The 27,843-nt window shown below is 34.5% G+C and overlaps 1 protein-coding gene across 6 annotated transcripts in view; it reads left to right on the plus strand.

Moving 5' to 3' along the window:
* The window catches only part of pds5 (cohesin associated factor B pds5), a 121,227-nt gene that overhangs the window by 40,378 nt on the left and 53,006 nt on the right, over positions 1 to 27,843 (plus strand). For all 6 annotated transcript variants that reach the window (XM_069820576.1, XM_069820579.1, XM_069820575.1 and 3 more), the window contains exons 8-15: positions 4,396 to 4,547; positions 9,992 to 10,138; positions 11,648 to 11,885; positions 16,314 to 16,427; positions 18,049 to 18,153; positions 23,382 to 23,523; positions 25,390 to 25,541; positions 26,374 to 26,499. In XM_069820576.1, coding sequence (XP_069676677.1) covers positions 4,396 to 4,547; positions 9,992 to 10,138; positions 11,648 to 11,885; positions 16,314 to 16,427; positions 18,049 to 18,153; positions 23,382 to 23,523; positions 25,390 to 25,541; positions 26,374 to 26,499 — 1,176 coding nt within the window. The remainder of the gene's footprint in view (positions 1 to 4,395; positions 4,548 to 9,991; positions 10,139 to 11,647; positions 11,886 to 16,313; positions 16,428 to 18,048; positions 18,154 to 23,381; positions 23,524 to 25,389; positions 25,542 to 26,373; positions 26,500 to 27,843) is intronic.

The raw sequence follows: 27,843 nt of genomic DNA on the forward strand, positions 1-27,843 counted from the left end.
AAGGCTGAAATGCTTTTAGTATAATTCATGTTTACTATAACTGTAACGTTTGCATTTCAGAGGGTGTAAATTCTGGGAAACGTTTTAATATATATATAAAAAAATCATTTTAATACATGGAGGATTGCTTAGAAAAACAAAGTAAGGCAAAAAAAGATAAAATTCACGTAGTATATCATAACTGTAGTGTTTATATTCTGGAAATATAAATTCTGGGAGATGTTTTAATATTACAAAATCACTTTAATGTATCGAAAATCACTCAGAAAAATAAACAATTCATTTGAATAATAATTAAATCAATAATATTAAATAAATAATTATTTTCTAAATGTTAAACAATCCATTTTGTGTAATGTAGTCTTAAGAGTCTTAGTTCAAGAAACTATTCTCTATTCAATTGTTTTTCTTACCCTATACTAAATAAAATCCTATATACACCCCTGGCGAACTTATATTTTAATAGAGCAAAGAGATTTACAGAATATAGAAATATGGAACACTTACACCTGTGCCTTTATGAATTCTGTTATTTTTTCTTTGACAATAAATTCTAAGTGATTTCCTCCCATGTATTAAGGTTATTTTATATGTACTAAAACTTCCCTCAAAATTTATACCCTTAAAGCATAAATGTTACAGTTATACTAAAGATGCATCTACACGGTTCAACTTTTCTTTCAACTGTATGCATTCAAGTAATGAATGCAAGATTGATATTTAATAATAATTATATATATATATATATATGTATATATATACATACACACACATACATATATACACATACATACACATAGTGAAGATGACATTCGAAATGGCGCACTATATAGAGACAAAATCTTCAGGCATCTTAATTGAATGCACATTTTGAACTTAATTGTTTCAATATTCTTCTCAGATTACATGTGTACATGCATGGAAAACTGAACTGTGTAGATGTAGCTTACGAGTATTTGTATCCTTTTTTTTTTTCTAATTTTATTTTTCTGAGTGATTTCCAATGTATTAAATTGATCTTTGCATGTATTAAAATATCTCTGAGAATTATTTAAATGTTACAGCTATACTATATTAAGAGCATTTCTATCTTTTTTTGCTTAATTATATTTTTCTAAGTGATTTTCTATGTAGTAAGGTGATTTTGTATCTAATGTATTAAAACATCTTCCAGAATTTACATCCTTGAAACATAAGATTACCTATTTTTGATTGATTGGCATGATAGTGAATATGTAAGTTATATCAGTAATGATAATAATAATAATATGATGATGATGATGATGATTATAATAAAGATTTTGTTCAGTTTCCTTCTCCTTTCATCTCTACACCAGAAAATAAAAATCTGTTCTTCACAAATTATGATGTAAACATACTGTATTACAAATTTACCTCTTTTCTTTTTCTTCTTCTAATATCCAACATTGGAGGATGAGTTTATTTGTTGCCTAGCAGGCCAATAGTGTGTGTATTACAGATTTATGTCTCAGATAATATTCGAAAATAAAACTTACAAATTGTAATTCAGTAAAGCTATAGTAAAGAAGTACATCATATTAGGCCAGATATGCTTACTGAGAAGCAAAATAAATTTATGTGTGTAATTGTTATGGCAGTATTAAAGATAACATAAATAAATAAAATTAATAAGTAAACAGAATTATCACAAGGAATAAAATTCATTAGAAAATGGATGAAGCCTTGATTATGCCAGTCATCATGTCAGCAACAAGCATCATATTGGAGTTACTGCACACAGATCTACAAATGTTGAGTAAGGGTAAAAGCATGTTATCAACAAAGAATGAAACAAGGGATTTTACTGTATTGTTTACGGGTGAACAATAAGCATGGAATATTGCTAATAACTTCTTAAATTTCAATTATACAAATATATATATATATATATATATATATATATATATATATATATATACATACATACATACATACACACACACACACACACACACACACACACACACACACACAAAAGCTGTTAGGGATAAACCGTACAATATGATATTGCTCGAAAAAAGTTATTCAGGCATACAGAGTGTGACAGTAAACTTTATTCTTTTAATTGTCACTCCGTATTAAAATTTACATATTCTGAATCTCCATTAAATTTTACATATGAGAGTGTAGGAAATTTACCTATTCATTTGTTTTCATGTCTTTTAACTATTTATTGTTTCATGGACTTCAAACTTGAGACAAATAAATGTGTAAAATAATGTTGAGTAGGCCATAAAAGTAAACAAAACATTAAGACTAACCAAACTTGACAACAGATGCTCAAAATGAGAACTATTCACAGCCAAACAATATCCCAGTCTATCACGAAAATAGTCCATTGTCATTCTCACAGTTACATGACTGATCTGTTCCGTCTCATATCTACAATAGACTGTTCTTACCTTGTTTTTCAATAATACAGAATTAATTATAATAAAACTAAATCAGGAACTAGTAAACAGCTACCAAGTCCATTTTGTTAATAAATGTGATTAACTCCATTTTCATGCATCCCAATATGAAATGTAATATGTAATATCTGAAAGGCCCAAATATGCCATTCAGTTTTAGCCAGATTTGCAAAAGTAGCTGTCTCCGTGGACTGAGTACATTAGCATTGGCACAGTATCACAATTTAGATTATACTAATTTCAAAGCAACTAATGAATTATATTATACTAATTTCAAAGCAACTAATGAATTAATAATACTTCCAGGGAATTAAATGATTTACTTTTTGTACCTTTGGCACTATTGCCTGTTTTTTTTTTTTAACTTAAAAGAGAGTGATAGTGCAAAAGAAAAGATGGTATTTTGTATCTCACATATCTCTCTAGTACTGTAATCTGAATAGTACTATATAAACATCTGAGCATGTTTGGAATTCAATAACTCTTACCTTTGACATTGAAGAATGGCATAATTCAAAATGCCAGCAATGGAACCATATTCTGCAAGGTTATTAAAATAAAATTGAGAATATAAAAGAAAATGTACACTTGACATGAAATTCAACAAGCCTCTTACTGGCTTACGATGGAATTGTTAGCTTTCGTTGTGTCATGACTAGACATCAGATGTTTAGGAAAATGCCTATTTCATTTGAATGTTCATATTTAAAGGTTTTTAGTAAATGTGCACGAATCATGGGAAATGAAGTATTCTGATGGTTTGTTTTTGCCTTTTTTGCTGTTTATGCCTTCTTTACTTCAATGTGTACTTTTTTGCCCATTTCTTGCTTTTATATGAACTTTTTCTTCCCTTTTTCTTTATATGACTACTCCCTCAACAATACTGCATTTATTTCTGCATTCGAAACTAAGGAAATTGCAGTTCTTATAGTAGCCATAGATATGGGACACCCTGTTGTAATACAGTAGTGTTGTTTCGCTTATTCGAGTCCTTACCCACCACTGCTATCTGACTCCAGCACTGACTTACCACATTAATTCCTGGCTTAGTTGCCTCATGAGTGATGCCTTATTGGTGCCACTTGTGAGGTTCAAACCTGTCTTCGTACGGTTGACTAAACAACAACAAACATCAATTATTAGTCAGACATATGAAGCATTGGATTTTCATGCTGATAACCCGATTTCTAATCCCAGTGTGTCTAACTATAATTTGTGGTAGACCAAGACGGTGCTTGCTGCTAGGACTTCGCAGCTCTACCGATGTCTCATTATTGTTACATTAATCATCGTCACACTGATTTTGTCCAATAAATGTGACAGAAGTTTGTGCATTAATCTTGAAAAGTTGCTTGTTATTTATTGTAACTCAAATTAGGGACATGAAGTTGTGGGTGAATAAGTACAAGTGAAATTAGTCTGTAGGACACAGAAACTACTTTTCCAGTGTACTTTGTTAAGTTACTTATGGTCTTATGAATGTTTACTTTATGAATTATGGGTGATTCAATATAATTTCAATGCTTTTTATTGCCCTATTTTTGTCATAAGATAACAATTTATATGAAAAAAAGGAAACAAGCTGCTCATGTCTTTTTAAAAGAATGCTGCAATACAAAAGTTAAAATAAAATGGATGTAATATCTTCCAAAGACCATAAACAATTTTGACTTAATTTTATTTCAGTTCTCACTGTGCCTTGAGAAACACATAACACATGTTTGTAGCTTCCTAGAAAAGTGTATCCTGTTGGCGTAGGCACATTTTGCAAACTCTTGAATTTGTTCAAATGCATAACAAAATAAGTGCTGCTTACATGCAGTGTAACAAATTTCTAATGAATTTAGAAAGGTACTATTGTTGTATTACTTTAGTGAGAGTCCTGTTATGAGTTGAAAAATATTATTTATTGTGTCTCTGTTAAAGTAATTATATTGCTATATTCTTTTCTACATCCCTACAGTTCAAAATCCGAAAGGAAGCCATGTCGGGATTGGCAATGATTTACAAGAAGCACCTAAATGATGCTGACGTTCCACAAGCAACAAAAAAAGCAGTGACATGGATTAAGGATAAAATTCTTCATGGGTACTACATGACCGGTATGGAAGACAGGTATGTCAAAGTCATAGACTGAATAGATCATAAACAGAGAAATATGTTGGAAACGTGTTCAAAGTACCAATATCATTAGTCTTATGTGTATTATGTAACCTGTGTGTAGTTAGCTGTTGTGATTTGGAAATATACCTAGCTTGAGGGTTAGCACAATAGATCTTGAAATGTCGTGTCCCTCTCTCGAAATTCAATTCCAATCATCATGATAAAGTGGAATGAGTAGCTTGGGTTTTCCCGAGTGTTTCCTTATAATACTATATCCTATTCTAAAGTCTGATTAATGTAATATGTAACTAATCGGTGCTGTATGCAATGTAAGGGGAAAGGAATTGGCCACCCTACCCCATTATCTTCTGGCCTAGTTGCTTCATAAGTGGTGCCTTGTTTGTATCATTTGTGAAGTTCAGACCTATCTTCAAACAATTGACTAAACAAAACCAATAATACTGTATTTCAGTGGTGTGCGATGACATTTATTGGTATCCCAGCAAATAAAAAAAAAAAAAACAAATTGGTTTGACATAATAATGAATAATTCCAATATTAATCATCTTAAATATATTAATATAAATATTTAAAATACTTAATGCAGGTATGTTATGGGATGACCGTATACCAGGAATGAAAGTGCTGTTTTGTTACTTAAGGGTGAACTCCATTCTCCTGTGTGCACAGCAAAGAAACCTATAGTCCTTTGGAAGAACATATCCTTTTAACTGATTTCTTCAAGAAGAGCTGCTTCAATTGATAGTACTGCCAAATTTGGTAGTCTTTTTTTCACCAGTCCTGTTTCTTGAATATGTTTTAATTCATTTTAATGCTGAGAAAAACCTCTCAACTGAATCTGTACTAGATACCGGTATTGTACAGATACGAAAATAAACCATAAAATTTACTTAGTCTTACGTTAAAAAGTGTTAAAATTGTTAAAAAAGGTATATACAAAGTATTAACGAGAACTTTAATCAATGACGAAAATAAAATTTGGAGCTCTCATCGTATAAGATAAGTTTCGCTTCCAACACATTGTGCATGTGCAGTAAAGAACTCCTTTATATTTTCTTTAAAGTCATCAGCAGCATAAACAGCTCATTTCGCAAACTGACTTCATCAGAATGGTTATCATAGGCACCAAGTAAGTTAAGGAATTCATTCTGTGGAAACAGCTTTTGATAAGTTCATATTTTCCATTTTCAGTTGATATTAGTCCTAATAACTTCCATAGTCTTGGAATCGATTTTCTAGATGGCTGTCAACATTGTCAAATATTTCGTAAAATATTTGTTTGTAATTCATATTTCTTTTGCATGGTTCTCCAATTTTACCTGCTGTTTCTGCAAAAACAGTTTCAAATTGAATTCTCATGGCTGATATATTTCAACGAGTTTCATCTACTTTCTTCCTACAGAAGGCAATGTCAAAATATTTACTTTGAAGAATGTTATATAGATGCAAATATTTTGTCAAACGTTTTCAGTAGAAAACAGAAAGTGAACTCTCTAAATAAAAGAAGGTAATCCTTTACAGGTGTCAAAATATCTTTCTCAGTTTCACTAGAATTGTCTAGCATTGCATTAAAAGCCTTATAGAGGTAATTTCTATGGACATAGACTGTATTTTCCAATCTCTTTGTATAATTCCATCAAGTTGGTGCAACACTAGATAGTTTCCTCTGTAAAAATGCATCTAGGAACTTACTTCTTTTGGGGGGAGCGAGAAAAGAAGGCAGCAATGCCACTCAGAGTACTAAAAAAAAATTTGCATTCTTTTATGTTATTGACTGTGTTTGATAGTACCAAATTTATATAGTGTGCATAACAATGTACAAATAACGCCTGTGAATGTGTCTGTTTAATAAGTGCTTGTACCCCATTTATACAACCCGCCATTGAGTCTGCTCCTTCATAAGACTGTGCGATTAACTTGTCATTGCTGTCAAATTCCGTCAAGCATTGTCTTATCTCAGCAATCTCTGGAGCTATGCGATTTCCACTTACATCTTGAAAACTAATAAGCAGGGAACGGATTTATATGGACTAAAAATATATGAAATATGTAAATATATATGTAGTTATTTTTACCAAAATATGGAATTAAATATGGATTTTTACCAAAATATGGAATTAAATATGGACTTAAAATTATAAAAAAATGACTATGTACGTTAAATATTGGTACATTTTAATCAAACTAAACAAAAAATATAATGGACGTACCTTATCTTCCAATGTAGTTTCAACAAAACACAATTTTTATTGTCTGTTACCATAACAATAGGTTACAAACATTTCTTTCAAGTGCTGAAAAGTGAATCTTCTTCTATTGTCTCTGAGGATAGATTTATACTGACTAAAAGAGCGTTCGACGTCACAAGAAGTAACTGGTACATAATTCAATTTCACAATGTCTGCTGGGGATAAGTCCAAGTTAATCTTCACTGTTGATTCACCACTCATCACAGCAACAACCTTTTGTAGTTCTTCATATCCAGGGTTTTTTGAAAGTACAGTGTCCACCTTAGCTCTTACTGCATCTGCAACTTTACCTCTACCACGATTCAGTTGTTCCACAGTACTATTTATAATTTCAAAACTTTCAGATAGTGAAAGGTGCCTATTTTGGAGACTTTTGAGCGTTTTTATGATGCATGAAAATGTATGCTGAATGTGAGCTAAGTCATTCTTCACACTTATGTCACAGGTAACTGTTTTCGCAGTATCAATTGAGACTGCATCTTCAGAGTCCAATGCAAGGAGAACATTGTTAATAGAGTCTATATGTTCGGCATAATATTCAACTGCTTCTAGCCATGTACCCCATCTAGTTAAAATTGGCTTTGGTGGCAATGGAATTTCAGGGTACATTTCTTTCAACACGTTAACTCTACTGGGAGCTTTGAGAAATACTTTTTTCACTGATGAAATCAACAAATCTACTTTAGGGAAATTGTCTCTGACCACTTCTGCCACACGATGAAATGCATGCGCCACACAAGTAAAATGAGTCAATTTAGGATATACAACAGATAATGCTTGTCCAGCTTTGACCATATAAGGGGCAGCATCGCTAATAAAGAATAACACATTATCGTACATAATACCCTTTGGCCACAGGATACCCATAGCTTCGTTGAACAGTTTAACTATAGTTTTGTTATTGCACTTTTCTAGAACATCACAATGCAAAAGAATTCGTTCAGAATATTGTTCACTTAACAAACCGATAACTACATTACCAACAAGTCTACCTTCTTTGTCGGGAGTCTCATCAATGGAAACCCAAATTGAACTATCTTTAATTTCATCTCTTATCTTCTGTATTGTCTCATCGTAGATGGATGGAGCATACGTCTTCCTAAGTGTTGACTCATCCGGGATTGTATGTTGAGTATATTTTTCAAGGAATTCCCTGAAGACCTTATTCTTTAGTTTGTAGAGAGGAATATCAGCAGAGATGAGAGAACGGCACAGGTCGATGTTAAACTCAGATCTTACATTCGATGTTGTTGGTTGTGTTAAAAACAATTGTCTCTGCTTGGAATTTAGTTGTTTGTTGGCCTGATGTTTACTAGTTGTAATGTGTTGTTGCACCAGGAACTTTTGTGTAGATGATACTGCACACTGACACAAATTACAAAATAATATTTTATTGTCAGTTGATAAACCATCTTCTTTAAATTCTGAAATGTAACTTGTTAGTTTTGATTTTAAATTGACTGAATGACGTACTTTTGGCATATTTACCGTCTTTATAGTATGATTTACAAAACTGAACCTATGTGTACTCTGACTGGCATTTAACTGTTGAGCTGCACAACTGAAGTCTGTTAAAAATTTTAAATTAAATTAATACAGTTTTGTAACTTACTTTCCCATTGTTGATAGGACTGCTAATTTTCAAATAACTCTGATGTTAAAGGGATTACTGAACATGTGTTTAAATCTCTATTGTTGAAATGTATTTTTAAAAGTTAATGGAATTTTGTTTTGTTTTATTGTTAAACCTAATATAATATGGACTGTTTTATATGAAATATGGAAAATATATGGAAATTAACGAAAATATGTACTAAACTCTAAAATATGGAAAAATATGGAAAATAAAAGTAGGATTTTTCAACCCTACACATTGTGAAACATAAAGATAATGCAAAATATAAATTATATTAGCTTTATAAGTAAATATGTATTTACATATAAATCCTTTCCCTGCTAATAAGCCTTTCTTTTGTTTGGCCATTATGCATGTACCAGAGTACAATGGAAAATAGTGCAATATTAGAGACATTTGTTGTTTTGTCAACTAAAACTGCAACATAATTGGCTAATTTTATTTCTAATGTAATTTCTTCTAATAAAGATTTGGCTGCTGCTTCTATTAGATCATTTTGTATTCCATTAGACATGTCTTTGAATACTGTAGAGGTTTCTAAGTGTGTTTTCAAGAAGGGGTCGTATTCTGCAGTATATTTCAAAAGTTCAACATAGTTACCCCTATTAATGGACGTACTGGATTCATCATGGCCTCTGAATGCAAGATCTTGCTTGCTTAAAAAGCACACAGCATGAATAAATCTCTTAAGAAGTTCCCTGTTTTGCTGAACTTTCTTACTATGGAAAGTTATTTCATTTTTAAACTGTCATTTAGTTGCGTGTCCACCAAACTCTTACAAAAGAGGCAACCAAATAGGATGCTTTAATATGCCCTACAGATTGCTCATAAGAAACTGTTGTTTTTGTAAAGCTTCCTAGGTTAATATAACCTGATTTTGTCCAGCTGGTGCTTCTATCTTGGCCAAATAACAGGCAATTCCAAAATAAAGAATTAAATTTTCTACTTCCAGCCAGCCATAAATATTTCAAATAAGAAGAAACTATAAAATGTCTGGTACAACTTTCAGATTTATGTACCAAATCTGGCAACTCCAGGGCTGGATTACGTTCCTGTATAATGCTCTTCTTTTCTTGAAAAGGCCTAATTGATAAGGGTCGCACATGTAGCATCTCAATTATGCACTCAGACACATTCATATTTATATTATTACAATGTACCGAGGTACATATGCTATTTCCGTGCAGAAATTCTGCGTCATCATATGATGAAAGATGAGTGGAATGGAGAAAAATTCTCTCCGGCACCGGAATTTGAGCCCGGGTTTTCAGCTTTATGTGCTGACGCTCTATCCACTAAGCCACACCAGATTCCCATCCCAATGCCGGATTGAATCCTCTCAGTTTAAGTTCCACGTTTTGGGTTCCCTCTAGTGGCCTTCCCTCTTTCAACATTCATTTTTCATGAAGACACATACAGACTGAGTGGCCGAGATAATATATTATTATAACAATAAATAATAATAAATTGCAAATGATCTTAATAAAATTAGTATAACAAATAATACTTAATAAATTAAAATCAAAATGACGTGAGATTATTATTTCCAGGTTATTGGTGGAGAGGCTACTGAACACGTGTTTGGTTCCATTCCAACTTCCAGCAGAAGAACGCATGAAGAAATTGTATCATCTACTAGGAACAATTGATGAAAATGCCACAAAGGCTTTCATTGAACTACAGAAACACCAGCTAGCGTAAGTATACTTCAGTTTCTAGCTTGCTAAGTAAGTAATAAATAGAAACAAAACTTTGATACAAATTGTGCAACATATCACTTGACAGTAATTTCATCCTCACATCATCTTAACATGGTGAATGAATGGAGAATATTTTTCATTTATTATATATGTTAACAACAGCTATTAGTAGATTGAATTATTTCTATAGTACTCTTACATACAAGTAACCCTGTGCTATGGAGTGCATGCACTGTTCCTCGTGTATAATATTCTTATTTAGCCACTGGTGTAGCTCAGTCGGCTGAGGTGCTTGCCTGCCAATCTGGAGTTGGCTCGGGCATTGGTTCGATTCCTGCTTGGGCTGATTACTGTTTTTTTTTCAAGGTTTTTTGCCAACCATAAGGCGAATGTCAGGTAATCTATGGCGAATCTTCAACCTTATAAAATATTTTAACTTTGATATTATTGAGAATATGTTTGGTGTGCAATTCAAAAAGTCCAGTTTGTCGTCGTCATCATCATAATCTTCTTCTTCTTCTTCTTCTTCTTCTTCTTCTTCTTCTTCTTCTTCTTCTTCTTCTTCTTCTTCTCCTTCTCCTTCTCCTTCTCCTCCTCCTCCTCCTCCTCCTCCTTCTTCTTCTTCTTCCTCCTCCTCTTCTTCTTCTTCTTCTTCTTCTTCTTCTTCTATTGTCTGAGACCTTGATTTTTACACAATTTTCCTTCTAGCTTCCCAATATAGGCTGGAGATATGTTTTACCTCTTGTCTATCCTTGTTTAGAGCACTGCACTGAAGTAGATGGTCAGCATTTAAAGCTTCATTAGATAGTACACAGGTGTCCAATTCCGTTCTATTTTTTTTTTTTTTTCAGATGTGCCAAGCAATGATGGTCAGTCAGAATTCTGAATCTTGTTACTGCATCCTTGCGATCTGAGGAATTTAGGGCTCTCCCTATTGTATTAATGTCCACCCACTTTCTGTCATGATGGTGTATTTTTATATCCTTCAGATATGTTTGGTCTATTTTTGTTTTAATCCTATGTGTTACGTATGTAGCAGTTTTAAGGTATTTGATGTTTGTGATATTCTGGAGCCCTTTTTTGTCATAAAATCTACCATCTCATTTTCAAGAAGTCCAACATGTGAGAGTATTCAGGGGAGTACAATACATTTTTGTCGTCTGCCCAGCATTTTTAATGGCTTCTAGCTTTCAGTATTTCATATTTTGTTGCATATTAAATGATTTCATTTAGATATGTCTTTTGAATAATGGTTCAAGAAAATAAACTACAAATGGTAATATCATTTGCAACATGTTACAGGAATTGTTGTAAAATACGTAAAACGTGTAATGAGAAAGTATGTGTTATCTTCATGACACTCATGTTTTTTTCTGTAAAATATATGGGTAGAGGTGGATGAAGGTGACCACTACAACAAATACTGAACATTTGCTACCACTTTAAATACACTCTTATGTCATCAGTGATTGTACTATGTTATGGGTGGATTATGTTATATTTCAGTGTGCGTCGAAGTGTATCAGAATGGCTGGAGCTTCATCGGCGACCTCAAACAGCTGAACGTGACAAAGACATGGCTGCACGGGTCACCATACTTTCACGATTCCTGCCCGAGCCTGTAAAGGCACAGGAGTTCCTTACCAAATTTTCAGTTCATCTCCTACGTGATCCAGCGTTACTGCAAGGCATGGAGACCATTGTAAGGCCAGATATCAGCTGCAAGGAATGTGCAGACACAACGGTGGGTAACGTAGGTTATAACTCCACACTTTAATCCTATTATGAGATCATCCTCAATGGTTCAGCAGTTACAGTCCTTGTTTCTGGGTCCTCATAGGGTCAAACATAGGTGAAGATGTTGAATTCTTTTAACAGAGGCATCCTCTGTTACTCTAAATTCAGCATACAATCAATTTCTTTGTTATTTACTTTTCCATCGTCTAATTACTCAGACACTATGTATTACAAAAGAATCTAAAAATATATTTAAAATTGCAAGCCTCATCCAGATCTCAGATGTTCTTCAAACTGTCAGATAATATCCTGTGTAATTTTTATAAAATAAACAAAGAAGAAATACCAATCTATATCACAGACACACTCATTACTAAAACTCCAGTTGTGAACGAAATTCCTCCTTGGAAATGGTGATTCCAGAACATAGCATACAAATTCCAGGAAATCATTACAAAAATGATCCTCCATACATTCTTAAGTTACAAGCCATGGAACTACTCTGCAGCACATATAAGGATCATCTTCAAATTTATATAGATGGGTCTCTAAATCCTAATAATGGGACATCAGGAGCAGGGTTTATATTCCAAAATATCAGGAAAGTTATTTCGTACCTTGCTCATCCTCCTCCAGTCTTGACACTGAATTGCTAGCTATTGATGTTGCTCTTCAGTGTGTCACTCAAATTTCTGAAAAATCTATTTGCATACTTACTGACTCCAAGGGGGCTATATTTAATATAATTAAATATGTACCGAACTGTATATGCACATAGAATTATTCCAATTCTGAAACAACTAAGTAAACCAAAAAAAAAAAAAAAAAAAACTCCAAAAGGATATAACATTTCAATGGATACCTAGTCATTGTGGTATACCAGGAAATGAGAAAGTCGATAATATTGCAAAACAGGCAATACATTTGCAGCCAAGATCTCTTCAAGTGATATCTCTAACCAGTGCTTTTGCTTCAGTAAAGTCTCATTTTATAAACCTATGAATCAACAATTGGCTCTCTTCTGACAAAGGAAAAATTTTACAGTCTATACAAAAGAAACCAAATGACCTGGAAACGTACAAAAACTTGGCCAGACATGTTCAAACATTTTTAACAAGAGCCAGAACAGATCACATTATCACACAATTGTACCTACACCGATTTCACACTTCTGATAATCCTACTTGTCTGTGGTGTAATAATCATGATGAAGATCTGGAACACATTCTTCTATACTGTCCAACCATAAACCACAAAAGAAGTAAATTAAAATCCATCAGTACCAGTTGCAGAAGACACAGCTCTGCAGTTGACTACACCCCAACTCTGGCTACTAGCAACTGGCATCTATAATGAACACTGATCAAAATACCCCTCAGTTCTCGTGAAAAACAAAAACTGAATAGGCTACAGTGGACTTTATGTTGTCAGCAAACAGCTGGATACATTAAGAAGATTGATTTGATCATCCAATTACAAAAATTAGGTTTATGATTACAATCTTGGGACTATAATTCGTGAACTTCTAGAATTTTGTAGGGCTTTAATTTCAACAGTTTTGTTTCCATCTAACACATTCTTTAGAAATTCTCTGCTACACTTCTCAGTGGCTTTCCAAGGCAGTTTCTATTCGAGCGAGTTTGTTATCACTAAGCAAATGGAGCTCTTGTCTGATTTTTCGGTCTTGAGAGAAGCTGTTTTGTTAAAACTATATACTAAATTTAATATTGTATTTCTATATAGAATTGGCCTATCAGGAAATTTATCAAAATTTTTGCCATGTTTCACCACACGACTTCTTAATCTTTATATGTGTATACATTCCCTCAATGAATACACCATGTTTCAAAATGATAGTTACACTTTCACATGATTATTATTGTGTAAGTATTAATGACTAACATGTTATGTTTAATTTGATAGTCAAACTTTCAAAATTTCAAGTTTGGGTTGTTGGAAAACATATTATTTTTATTGACATGGAGGCAATGTTGAAAAATGACAACTCCACAACATGTCATTTTGTCTTCTGTAGCTTGCAAAAACAAATTCAGTAACAATGGTATTGTTTTCCAAATTGACCACCTACCATATCATTGGATTGGGCATATTACTACTGCTGATCTGGCCTATTATCCTTGGCCTCCCATGTTACCATATTTGATACCATGTTACTTCTTTCTTTGGGGATATGTGAAGGATGGGTTTATGTGCCACTTTACGCCAAAATCTTGAATAACTAAGACATCAGGTCATTGCTGTGATTGCATCTATGAACAGAGATATGTTGGAGAGAGAGTGGCAAGAATTTGAGTACTGTATTGTGTGGACTTATGCTGTGTAATGTATGTATGTACGAGGCCTGTCTAAAAAGTATCCGACCTTAATTTTTCCCGCGTAAAGTTGTGATTCTAAGGCGGCGCCACTGTGCATGGTGGAAGGAGGAACTGTAATGCGCATGCTTGAATTTTTTCACCGCATTCGCTTGTGCCAGTCACTGGCTGGTGGTCGCCAAGTAAGGTGCTGTTCTAGGTGTTTGTCGGATTTAGTTTTCTCGCAAGATGACTGAACGAATTGAGCAAAGATACTGCATCAAATTTTGTCAAAAGCTTGGTGATTCTCAAAGTCAAACAATTCGTAAGATTCAGCAGGTGTTTGGGGAAGATGCGATGGGTGTAACACAAATTAAGGAGTGGTTCAACCGATTCAAAGATGGCCGCACATCAGCGGAGAGTGAGCAGCGTTGTGGCAGGCCCCAAACTGCTCGGAGTGCAGCTGTTGTTGAGAGGGTGCGAAATTTGGTGATGGCAGATCGTCGTTTGACCGTGCGGGAGATTGCCGAAGAGGTTGGAGTGAGTAAAGATTCTGCACATGCAATTTTGTGTGATGATTTGAACATGAACCGAGTGGCTGCGAAATTCGTGCCGAAGTTGTTGTCCCCGGAACAAAAAGACCTCCGTCGTGACGTTGCACAGGACCTTCTGGACACCGCCAACACTGATCCTGGGTTTCTGAACACCGTGATAACTGGAGATGAGTCATGGGTGTACAGGTACGACCCAGGAACAAAAAGACAGTCGTCGCAATGGAAGCATCCCGAGTCTCCAAGGCCGAAGAAAGCGCGGCAGGTGCGAAGCAAAATCAAGGTGATGCTGACTGTTTTCTTTGATGTCCGTGGAATTGTGCATCACGAATACGCACCGGAAGGACAAATGGTGACAAAGGAGTACTATCACGATGTTCTCTGGCGACTCCGTGATGCAGTTCGGCGCAAAAGACCAGACATGTGGACGGCGAACAACTGGCACTTGCATCACGACAACGCCCCCGCACATTCATCCCAATTGATACACACTTTCTTGGCCAAACATGGAATTACAACCGTTCACCAACCTCCCTACTCTCCAGACCTGGCTCCTTGCGACTTCTGGTTGTTTCCAAAATTGAAGACACCACTGAAAGGATCCCATTTTGAGAGTAGAGAAGAGATAATGTGGAATGCGAATGCGACGACGGAGCTGAACACCATTCTAAAAGAAGACTTCCAGAGGTGTTTCCGGCAGTGGAAGGATCGGTGGGCTAAGTGTGTGCAAGCACAAGGGGCCTACTTTGAAGGGGATTAGGGTCCCAACCCCGTCAGGTATTTGAAATATTTTTTCTGGCTAAAGGTCGGATACTTTTTAGACAGACCTCGTATTTATGTATTTATTAACACTGTAATTGGATATACATCTGGTGACTGTGAGGGTTTCTCATTTTGAGTGTTTATAACGTGCCAATAAGAACTTCGAGAATTTCTTAGATTATATGATGAAAGATGAGTGGAACAGAGAAAAATTCTCTCCGGCACAGAGATTTGAATCTGGGTTTTCAGCTCTATGTGCTGACGCTCTATCCACTAAGCATACCGGATTCCCATCCCGATGTCGGATTGAATCCTCTCAGTTTAAGTTCTACCTTTGGGTTCCCTCTAGTGCCCTACCCTCATGCACTTCGTCATGGATGTATGACAGTGACACAGCGTCCACACATGTCATACATCTATGACGCAGTGCATGAGGGTAGGCCACTAGAGGGAACCTAAGGGTTGGAACTTAAACTGTGAGAATTCAATTCATTTTAATGGACGCAAATCAAATAAGGGACAGTTGAGATTTGGCTCAGCATTCAATGACGAAGAACTATAATGCTCAGATTTGTGTACATTAAAGGAATTATACTTAGACGGAATTACCTGTGTATGTCTTTTTAAATGAGAGATATAACTTCACATTAGCTTTACGGGATTGATGTGAATTTGTGAGTAGGAAACAGAAAATATCTGTAAGTTGAGTCACAGAGTGTACAAAAATGGGGAAAAAGAGAAAAAAAAAATAAAGTAAGCAGTATAGTGAGAAAGTGTGTGCACATTCATTTCTAACTATTTCTGTTCCAGAGTCTGGTTTTGAAGAAGTTAGGTCAACCTGTGATGACCAACCTGTACTATAACACAGTCAAAATGTTGCTTGAGAGGATATCTTCCGTCATGGTCGATCACCAGGCTCTGAAGGTAATGAATTGTCTATTAACTTTTAGAATTTTGTTTATCTTATAAAATTAGTGTGATCACCTCTCTGTCATTCTGACTGCCACCCAGTGGTTACGTTTATTACCATAGTGAATTCAGATCCATTCATTGAGGAGAAATAAAAATCCTTGGGATGGTCTTCTTCTTCTTCTTCTTCTTCTTCTTCTTCTTCTTCTTCAGTAACAGAGTTTAGGCCAATGTTTTGTAGTTCATGAACAAGCAGATTCTTTTGAGCAGTAACATTTGTTATTTAAGAACTGGTCATTTGCAAAGAAGTCAGTGACTTGTGGACGGATTGTAAATAGTCAACTCTTGAACAAACCAATGTAACAGCAACTCGTACTTGCCAGTAACTAATACTATGTCATAAATTATCACTTGGCAGTTGTCTTTGTATAGAAATAAACTTTTACAGTAGTAGAGTTAACAGTTTTAAAGAAATTTGTGGAAGCCCCTTCACAAACATATTACGATACTTTATGAACCAAATTCAATATCAGTCATTCCCACCCATTTTCCCGAATCCGCATTCCCAAATGGACATTTTCCCAAAGCTACCTTTTCCCAAAGACACGGTCCCGAATTTCATTTACTATTCAGTTTCCCGAATATATTATGGGAGAAATTCCCGAATATTTGATTACTTTGATGTCATGTACATCAGTGGCACATGAGCTCGTGACAGAAGGTGACCTGTACGACTTCGATATGATACGACCTTGTGGAACCAGTACAATTCCATATTAAATAATGAACACTGAACAAATAATCTGTCGGAAGGCTTCCACAATCGTCTACAAGTGGTGTTTGGAAAACACCATCAAAGACTCTATACTGCTTTGACTGAGCTCCAAAAGGAAGAGAGCGACATGAGGACAGTGATTGCAGAATTCACATCAAGTAGATATGTGAGAGCACAACTGAAGAGAGAGTGGCTATAACTTTAAACATGAATACAAATTATCGTGCAGGATAATCACAGACACCTCAATTATCTGAGGACACTTGGACATTATTTCACTTTGTAAAGAGAAAGCTTAATTAATTAAATATATTTGTGTGGTAATATACACTACTGTATTATCGGGAAAATGGAAATCAAAGAAATCAGGAGTGTGGATTCGGGAATTTTGTATTTGGGAAAATGGATGTTTGGGAATGCGGATTCGGGAAAATGACTGGGAATCAATATCAATATATAGACTCTATATACTATATTCGAACTGGAAGAGCAATAGACGCATTTGCATTTAGGAAAAAGAATTTGCCATACTCTGCTGCTGCTTCTCCTTCTTTTAGGTCTCTTGTCTTACAGTTCCATTTCCACTTCCACATATCGTCCCCTGCAAGGCAAAGTATTACTGAAAATGAGTTATGGTGTTTAAGATAAATTGCTGACTGTAAAAGTTCCATGAGCCCCAACAATTTTTTTTCTTCTGAGAAGTTGCTTTAAAATTAGATTATCGTATTCACCACCATGTTGGATAAGTAACTGTCTCTCCTGTAAAGTTAGCAAAATGGTGCTTACTATACTCTGCCTTGGAGGGGATGATATATCTCTTCCACACTTTTAAATTCTAATAGGACATTTTTCTTATTGCAGTTACTTGTTGGCTATATAGAAGACTGTTTAAAGGGTGGCAACCTCATAGAAGAGGTTGGACTTCATCCAAACACTGCAGGAGAGAGAGGTCTGAGACTTCTAGTGGTGAGTACAGAAGAAGCTATAAATTATTCATTTAACTGTACATTTTGATGAATGACTATTTGCCTTTAGTTTGGGTTGGTCTATATGTCAGGTTTTATATTTGTAATGCTCAACAAACAAAATTTGATAACACAATCCCAAGGGAAAAAAATGGAACTCTCTGCATCAAAATCCACAGTTAATTCCCGATTTACCACGAAAATCGTCTGTAGCTGCATTTAGATTGGCAACAGGCCATGATTGTTTGGCTAAACACCTGCATAGAATTGGAATATATTGGTCCCCTAACTGCCCATTGTGCAACTCAAACCAAGAAATGGATTCGGAACACCTCAAAATCTGTGCTTCAGTGGCTGGCCATGATAATATCTTTGAAAAATATTGGAGTGCAAAAGGTCAAATGACTTTATTGTCAAACGCCTGGCATTAGAAAACAACAACAACATATTTGTTATGCAACACTTGAGATTTGTTTGATACAGGGTGAGATGTGGTTATTGAAAGAATAATTCCAGTGACAAAAAAAAAGTTGCAAAATCTGTGGCTCAGAATTCTGCACAGAAGACAGTTTTGAGCATTAGACTTATTAACATCAAGGAAATTTGTATTGGAATGTGTACTTATTTATATGCAGGGTGAGTAAAAAGTATGGAACAGTGCTTGTAATTTTCTCATTTCTAATTTCATGAAGAAATTATTTATACAAAAGTTGTAGAGTATCAAAGAAGGAATATTTTGACCACAGCTTCAAATACTCTGCTTTTCATTTATAAAGGATATGCCAATGAGTCTGTTTTTTTTTTAATGGCACCATGTACTTTTTTTCCCATTTTTAGATTCTTCAGGTCTCAGTACGTATAAAATCATTTTTTTTTTTTTTTGCCATTTATAAACTATTGTTTTGTAAAAATTACCTCTTTTGTTGGCAGTGTATGTATACTGAATAAAGGGAGCTTTTAATGCTTCAGTACATCAATTTGAGGAGGCTTTGGATTAAACAATTCCAGACAAAAGTTAATAGAAATAAGTGAATGAAGCTAATGAAAATAATTGAATAACAATATTTTAATATTATTTAAATTTATAATTTAAAAAAAAGACACATTGTAGGATATGCACTATTGAAATTTAACTGCAATAGTAATACAGTACATGGATTTTAAAGCAAGAAAACCCAATAAAACTAAAATTAGCATTGTTGTGTTATATCACAAGTTGATTTCAGTTCACAAAAGGTACTCAAAATGGCTTGACATCATGGTCAACTGCAAGCTTGCAAGTCAATAAAATGTGGGTTTTCTTCTACTGCTAATACAATATCAAGAGCTTTTTCACAATCTGTAATTTATTTTGGTCTTCCACACTTTGACTTATTTTAAATACTTCCAGTTTCATTGAACTTTCTTAAAAATCTAGATACCGTAGAATGAGTAATGTTCCTTTCTGGATGTATTTCATTAAATAAGACCTAAACCTCTTCTTGGTTTCTCCTTCTATCACCATAGCCAATCATTAGTATTTCAATTTTTTGTTTTTCTGTAAGATTCGCCATGATTAATTACTTTCTGGAAGATATTGAAATGAATTAACCATTGTTATTCAATTGTTTTATTAGCTTTATTCACTTGTTTCTGTTAGCTTTTGTCTGCAATTGTTTAATCCAAGGCCTCCTCAAATTAATGTACAGAAGCATTAAAATTTCCTTTTGTTCATTGCACATACATTGTCATCAAAAGAGGTAATTTTGACAAAATAATAGTTTATAGATGACAATATATATATATATATATATATATATATATATATATATATATATATATAAAATTTTGTACATATTGAGACATGAAGAATCCAAAAATGGGGAAATAAGTATATGATGTCATTTAAAAAAAACATACTCATTGGCACACTCTTTATAAATAAAAAGCATAGTATCTGAAAACTTGTTCAAAATATTTCTTCTTTGATACCTTAGAACTTCTGTATAAACAGTTTCTCATAAAATTATAAGTAAGAAAGTTACAAGCATTGTTCCATACTTTTTACCCACCCTGTATGTAATTTATTAACATAATGTTATGAGATAGTTTATGATGCAGAATTTATGATCTTTTACAAAAGTTTATATTTTTTCATGCTTTATCTTCAAATGTCCATACCATCAGCAAAAAGGACATCTAGTATTCTGAGTGGAAAGTGGAGCTAATATCCACCTGGATTTCATGACCTAAGGCAGAAAACCAAGGATTGAAATTGTAGTAATACTTCAAATTAAAGGCTGTCTCTGATAAAAATAAATGGAGAGTTTAATTAAAAAAAACACACGAACACAAGGTCTCTGAAAAAATCCGATTTTGATATCAGTTGCCATTTTCGAGTTACACATGCGGTTTATCCAGCTCATTCTGGAACCAACCTCATAGCCAGTCTTGCAGCACGGTATACAGTAGTAAGAAAAACACGTCTCAACAATCAACATCATGTCACATTGTTGCATTTTCGGTTGTAATAGTCACAGTGAGAGGAGAGAGAAAGGAAGAAAGAATATAACATGAAATTGAGAGAGATAAATACCAGAACATGTCAGAGAGAGAGAGAATCGAGGATACAACAGAGAGTGGAAGAAAAACCAGGACATGACTGAGAGAAAGAAAGAAAGAAAGACGAAGATCCAACAGAGAGAGAAAGACGAGGACCTGACATAGAAAGAAAGAGACAGGACAGAGATAGAGAATAAACAGAACACAACAGAGAGACAAAGATGAGGACACATGGAGGGACAATATAATAGACACAATTAAGAAGACTGTGAACTATGAGGTATCATTGTCATTAGAGGAGGATCTTATGTGTCTAATATGCCAAAATGCATTGCGTCTGTGCCTCAACCAGAATCATCCCAGGAATTGAGCCATCTTCAATATTCCAGACTCGAGAAGTTTTAAACTGTACTGTATGTAAAATAATCAATATGATGTTCAATCATAAATTTGTTTGTTTTAATTGTTTTCTTGTTCTGTCTCTTTCCGAGGTGTTCTGCCTTCATAACTAGCATAATCAGGAGTAGAAATGACAATGTAATCTAACATAAAAACCTATATATATATTAATTGTGCAAGTATATTTGAGCTGTTGAAAGCAGAAGTGGTGTAACTAATTTTCTTTTCAGTCTGGGTGAACATGATAAAAAGAGAATACTTCTTCTCCCCCTGCCCCAGTGAAATGATCAATTTCAGTTGAACATATCAATCAGTGCATAGTATGAAGAAGGTATAAATTGCTTCCCTGCGTTGTATACTGTGTTACAAGATTTCTACTTAAACCCTCATTTACAGTTTTTGACTTATACCACTTCTGCTCTCAGCTATTAATTTTTCCGCATTAAATACTTTTTTTTTAACACCAGTATTTGCTTCCTCTTCATATTCCGATATGTTGGATTCAAATTGTAATTTTAGACATGTCAAAATCTATGCATTTATGCACAAACAGTCATTACATAATTTCCTATGACACATTGCACAGTGAGAGGTGTGCAGTAGAGATGACGTAGCAGTACAGTAGCTGATGACTTGTAACTCGAGTCCTAGTCATTGAAGAAATGCGCGGTTTTTTCATTGCTCATAGTAGACAGAAAACAGTAATCTGATATGATAATCCCAACATGTGATTTTGATCAGAAATGACCTTTAAGATCAGTTATGATTGCGTGATAGAACAACAGAAGTGTCAATATACTGTACCTTTCAGTTCAATATCATTTTCAAAAGCTAGGCACTAGGATGGATGGAGATATGTCTATGTGTAACACTAAGTAAAAATAAACAGAAAACTTCTCTGCTTTCATACTTTTACTGTAATGTAAGTCAGTTAATGAACTGGAACTTGCAAGAGGTTGGTCTTTGGAAGGAAAAGGAAGAGGAGGAGGAGGAGGAGGAGGAGGAGAAGAAGAAAAAGAAGAAGATACTAAAACTGATGTAGAATTCACCAATTCAGTAGAGGTCCAGAGCTGTAGATAAGTTAAATTTATACTAAATTTATATGTCTTATGGTGTTGAAAACCATCGAAAGTTATGGACTTTTTTGCATTTCAATTAAGACAAATGATGCAAGTGATATAATTTGGATATAAACATAGTAGAATCCACATTACCTGTTATAATGAAGGGACTTGGATGAACAATTAACACAAGTGCATAATATAGCATTTTTAAATTCATCACTTGACTGGATTTTCACTATACCATATTGTGTGAAAATAACAGATGATGTAAGTACAGTAAAATGTGGTTGTTAGTTTGTTCGTGCTATTTACACAACTTTCTTAATGCTACGTCTTCGTCAAGAGACAGATCACTTTTTTTCTGATCTTTGTTTTGTTTCATACAAATCTGGCTTTCAGGTAGAAGCTCCCTGTGAAGCAGGTTTGAATAATTTCAAGGGAAAAATTGTTCCAGGGCTGGGTATCGATCCCGGGACCCTTCACTTAGCGCACAAATGCTCTACCAACTGAGCTACCCCAGGAACTATACACGACACCGTCACAATTCTTCCCTTTATATCCACACAACAAATTTGCTTTGTTTCGTTTGTGTGTCCATTCACACTTCTCTGATGTCAAAATATCAGGAAACAGAATATCATCTGAAGTTGAACTAGAAAATGTTTTAAAAGGAAGGCTGGCTGTGTGTGGCAGCTATGTTTCATACTATTGACACAATCTTCTACAATGTTTTGTTGTCGGCATTTGAGCTTCACTGTGAAATGTAGCAGAATTGCTGGCAATGCAATAAAAACTCTAGGGAGGGGTGAGGAAATCGGCAATTGATAATCATATGGAGGTTAATTGGGGTTCTGTTATAGTCACAGTAAGAATACAGTACTGTCTTTTAAAAGATTCGTGAACTGTATCTTCCTCCTCCCCCACCACATATGGTGCGTATATTTATTCACTCTCAGTTTCGAAATCCTGTGAGGCATTGAACAATGAGGAACAGATTGGTTATAATAATTTAAGTATATCTTTATCCAAAAACTCGACCCTATCTTGATGATTCAGATTCACAGTCAGTGAGACATCTACAAAAAAGTGAACAATGTTTTGAAATAAAAAAGTAGCCTGTTTTAGATCCCTTTTCACCACTTGTCCTGCATTCCTTTGATGAGATTACAAAGTTGGAACATATGCAGTATCTGATCTCTCCTATCTCTTTATTTTATTTTTTCAGATGCTGTCCTTTGTTTTTCCTTGTCACTTCCTTCATGAAGATGTTCTTCGTCATCTGGCTTCATTTCTTAGCATGGAGGATGAGACAGTAGCACCATTGGTTCTTTCTGTACTCACTTTCCTTGGAAAATACAAACCAATTGGTAAGTGCATTGTGAGTAGTACTTGAACATGAAACAAATGTGTTGTGAAATAAGGTAGCAAAACCAATAAAACAGTTATAAACGTGTCACATGACTGATATGGTCTCAGAATATATGAACTGTAGATAAAGAGATTTTAGAGTGTTTTAATTTTTAGTTAGGAACAATAGCAGTTATTGATATTTGGTCCTTTGTATGGAGAAAAATTGCGCCTGTCGGTTCACTTGAGAGGACACATGCTAAATGATGTGAAACAGCTTTAGCGAACTATTTCTTTTCGAATATTTACTTGATTCCATGGTCATGGTGCAGTGTTGTCATATAGCCATGTATTATGTGGCAATCATGTGATTAGCAAAACCAATCACTTGGTCCATCAATAATAAATAGTCTTGTTGTTGAAGTATTTGAGATTGTTTTACATCAGTGTTATACTTACTTACTTACAAATGGCTTTTAAGGAATGTGCAGGTTCATTGCCGCCCTCACATAAGCCTGCCATTGGTCCCTATCCTGTGCAAGATTAATCCAGTCTCTATCATCGTATCCCATCTCCCTCAAATCCATTTTAATATTATCCCCTCATCTATGTCTCGACCTGCCCAAAGGTCTTTTACTCTCCGGTCTCCCGACTAACACCCTATATGCATTTCTGGATTCACCCATACGTGCTACATGCCCTGCCCATGTCAAACGTGTTATAGTTTATTTTATTCTTGATGTGAGAGTGAGTGCAAGTATATTTAAAGTGTGGAAGAATGGTATTAGAAATCAGATTGATATGTGCTAAAAATTGAAAACAGGCAAGCAAAAAGGCATAAAAATTTTAAGATGGCACTTAAGTAGGCAGTAAATGATAATTAAGTACCATATAGACATCTAAATTATCAGTTTCATGTTGGAGTCTGAATTTAACATGTATACAATAATTAAACCTTTGTAAATAGTTTTTCTTCTTAAAAGGCAATTAGATGTGAAATTGTTAATTAATAATCTAAACATTTTAAAATCAGACTCTAAAAACGAGAATATTAAAACAAGATTTTACTGATTGTTTCTGCACGAATATACATGTAAAGTGAGATACACATTATTGTTAAATTATACTTATATGTTTCTGGCCTAAGCCAGCTATACACAAAATCTGTAGTGTCGAGACATACACAGGACGGTGAAGTCATGGCATCTGCAATAATAAAATTAGTACCACGCGAATTCTCACTTTGTTCCTACATTTACTGCCAGATATCACTGACATTGGTCGGATACCAGAGACATATAGACTGAAATTTTAGGAAGTGTATGTGGGCAATTGTATGGCAGGCATTGTAATTTTGCTAACACATTCGATTAATGCAGAGGATCTTTTATATGCTGTCAGTTACGCAACATGGGACCCATTGTTTACTTCTCTCCCAGATGAAGTCGCACTGTAGATTTTCTTGTCTGAAAAATTTGTTGCTCTCTTCTGAGTTTGAAGACATGAATCTTGGATCGAAAGGCTAGTGTGATAACTGTTAGGCCACGGAATACAACAATTGTTAAGTTACACTACTACTACCACCACCACCACCATCATCATCACCACCCCTGCCTTTGCCGCTTTCCTATGATATTTATTTTGCAGTGTGATAATTTTATTTAAATGAAAATGTTCAGGAAGCTGTCATTTACACAGTTTGTAATATGAGAAAAATTAAATCTCAGTCTGCAGTTCAGACTCAGTCATCTTTAAAGTCTGAAAGAAAATGTACATTTTTTAGAATAATCTTCTAAATCTAACTATAAACAGTAGTTCCTTTTAATCTTTTTTTTGTAATACTGAAAGTTAAATGACTGATACTGAACTTCATAATTATGTTCCAGGTGAACTGTTCGGGGACCTTATGCGTGAATTAGTACCTATTTGTAAACAATTTGCTGTAACAGGCATGACAAAACAAGCAAAACAAGCTATTCGCTGCCTCTATGTTAATCTTGCACATGGTCAGGATGCAGTATTCTCAGAAATTTTAGAGGTAAGACATAAATCATTAACGTGTTAAGGTATTTTTCATAAATTGTTGCATCACTACTCAATTTAAAATTCAGAGATATGAAATGCAGATAAATTGGGAGTATGTTTTTAGTGTGACTATACTTGCTTTTTGTGTCAGTAGACTCAATTTTCTTTTTTTTGGATCTACTACTAATAGATGTATCCTGTGGAGTAATGTTTAGCACAAGTTACCTGGTTGAAGTTTTCCCTTAGCCCAATATGAGCAAATGCTGGTTAACTATCGGTGCTGGATCTCGGACTCATTTTACCAGCATTATCACCTTCATTCCATTCAGACGCGAAATAACCCGAGATGTTAGTACAGCATCGTAAAATAACCCTCTAAAAAAAAAAAAAAACATTACTGTCAGTGTAGAAGTTCTTCAGCCTCGCTTGGAATGTAGGGTAGTTTTCAAATGCGACAAGGAAAGAGCAAAATTTGCTTGAACACAGTGATTCTACTATATTCAAAATACGAGTACATGATTCACTGTAATCTTCAGTATGATACATTGACTACTTACTGCAAGAGACAGGTATTTTCCCAAGGAGGAATAAACTTATTTTCAGCTGCCTCTAATAATAGACAGTTCCTGTAATTCATGTGGCAACTATTCTCATACCATGCAAGCTTTCAGGGTCACAGACAGTAGTCTATATTCACAAGTGTAATGAGGTTCTTCACTACAATCTTTGATAGTAGAATTACCAGTATTTATGTTTTGTTTCTTAAACTGTATTCATTTCTTTGTTTTATACATATGTTGCAGTTTACACTATGTGTTTTTTATATTATTATTTTTTTGTTTCAGAGAATAAAAGAAAATTTGAATCCTAGTTCAGAACATTATAGAACAGCTATTGTTGCTCTTGGCCATGTTGCGTACAACTTACCTGACAAATATCCAGTCCATATAAAGAACATTGTCTCCCGGAAGGTAATGTAATGCTTTTTTTTTCTTCCAACAGTAAGTTGGATTTTATTCTTACTGTTCAAGGTTAAGACATTTGATTTGTCTTGGATACATTCTTGTTTGTTATAAAAACTTAATACACCGTGTCCCGCTTAGAAGGATCGAGAAATGCTCACCATTTAAAATCAGATGAAGATATCATTGTGATTTACATCTGACAAGATGCAGAAACTGTCCAAGTTTATGCACCAATGGTTTAAAAACAGTTGCATGATGTTCATGCGCATGCGTACTACCGTTTATAGTGGAAACGAGTCTGGCACCATTCAGTAGAACATTCCGTCATTGGACCATTCTCCTTCATCGAGGTGACAATCAAAGGCAATGTGCAGAACTTTTGTTGTTGATCAACTCCCCTAGGACCTTTTTTCTGGGGCTTTATGACGAATGTTGTTACCAACGTGGTGCAGTTGACACTTTGGAAAAACTGAGACAGTGTATTATAAATGTAGCTGTGCTAATCATTCTACAAATGTTATGGAACACTTGGCAGAAGGTTGAGTATCTATTGGATGTCTACAGGATAGCTCGAGGCGCACACATTGAGTTGCACTGACCATTCTCCGAAACTTTAAATTAGCACTTATTTCTCGATCTCTCTAAGCGGGACACGGTGTATATAGTAAAACCTCATACATACACTTTTCAAAGAACTCTGCTGAAATTGTATTACGTCTTAGTACCTGAGTCCAGTTACATGTTTATTTAATATCCTTTGTATAAAGTGTGTTTTTTTCTAAGAAGATTGTGAATTAATGAGAATTTCTTGTATTGACTGGTTTTTCAGTTTTTTTGGTCTGTGTCTTTGCATTAGATGAGGATGTGTTTTATTGTTCGTTCTCTATTGAGCATTTTGTATAGGTACGGAATTAAAATTTGGAGTGTGTCTTGATGGGAGTCCATCTATATGTAGACACCTATATGTGCACAACTGTACACTAGTAGCATATATGCAGAGGCTCATGTTTACTGTGCATGTGCAGTGTGTTGTAAGCGAAACTTATACAGTAAGAGAGCTCCACATTTTATTTCCGTATCTGTACATAATGGTGATCCTGATTTAAGGGGTTAGGTACAGCTTACAGCAGTAAAATTTTGGAAATATTCAACATTTTTTTTTTCCCCATTACTGTATTTTGTACAGTAATGAAAATTGGTATATTTAAAACACTGTCCTTCTGCTACATGAAAAAAAATATTTTTACGATTAAAAAAAAATTATTTACATTTTTTTTTCAAAATTCAGTGCACTATGCAGCGATAAAGTGTTCCCCACATAACTCAAAAACTATCCAACATTCTGTGATG

This window comes from Periplaneta americana, chromosome 3 (genome assembly GCF_040183065.1).
Source record: "Periplaneta americana isolate PAMFEO1 chromosome 3, P.americana_PAMFEO1_priV1, whole genome shotgun sequence".
In the NCBI taxonomy this organism is placed as follows: domain Eukaryota; kingdom Metazoa; phylum Arthropoda; class Insecta; order Blattodea; family Blattidae; genus Periplaneta; species Periplaneta americana.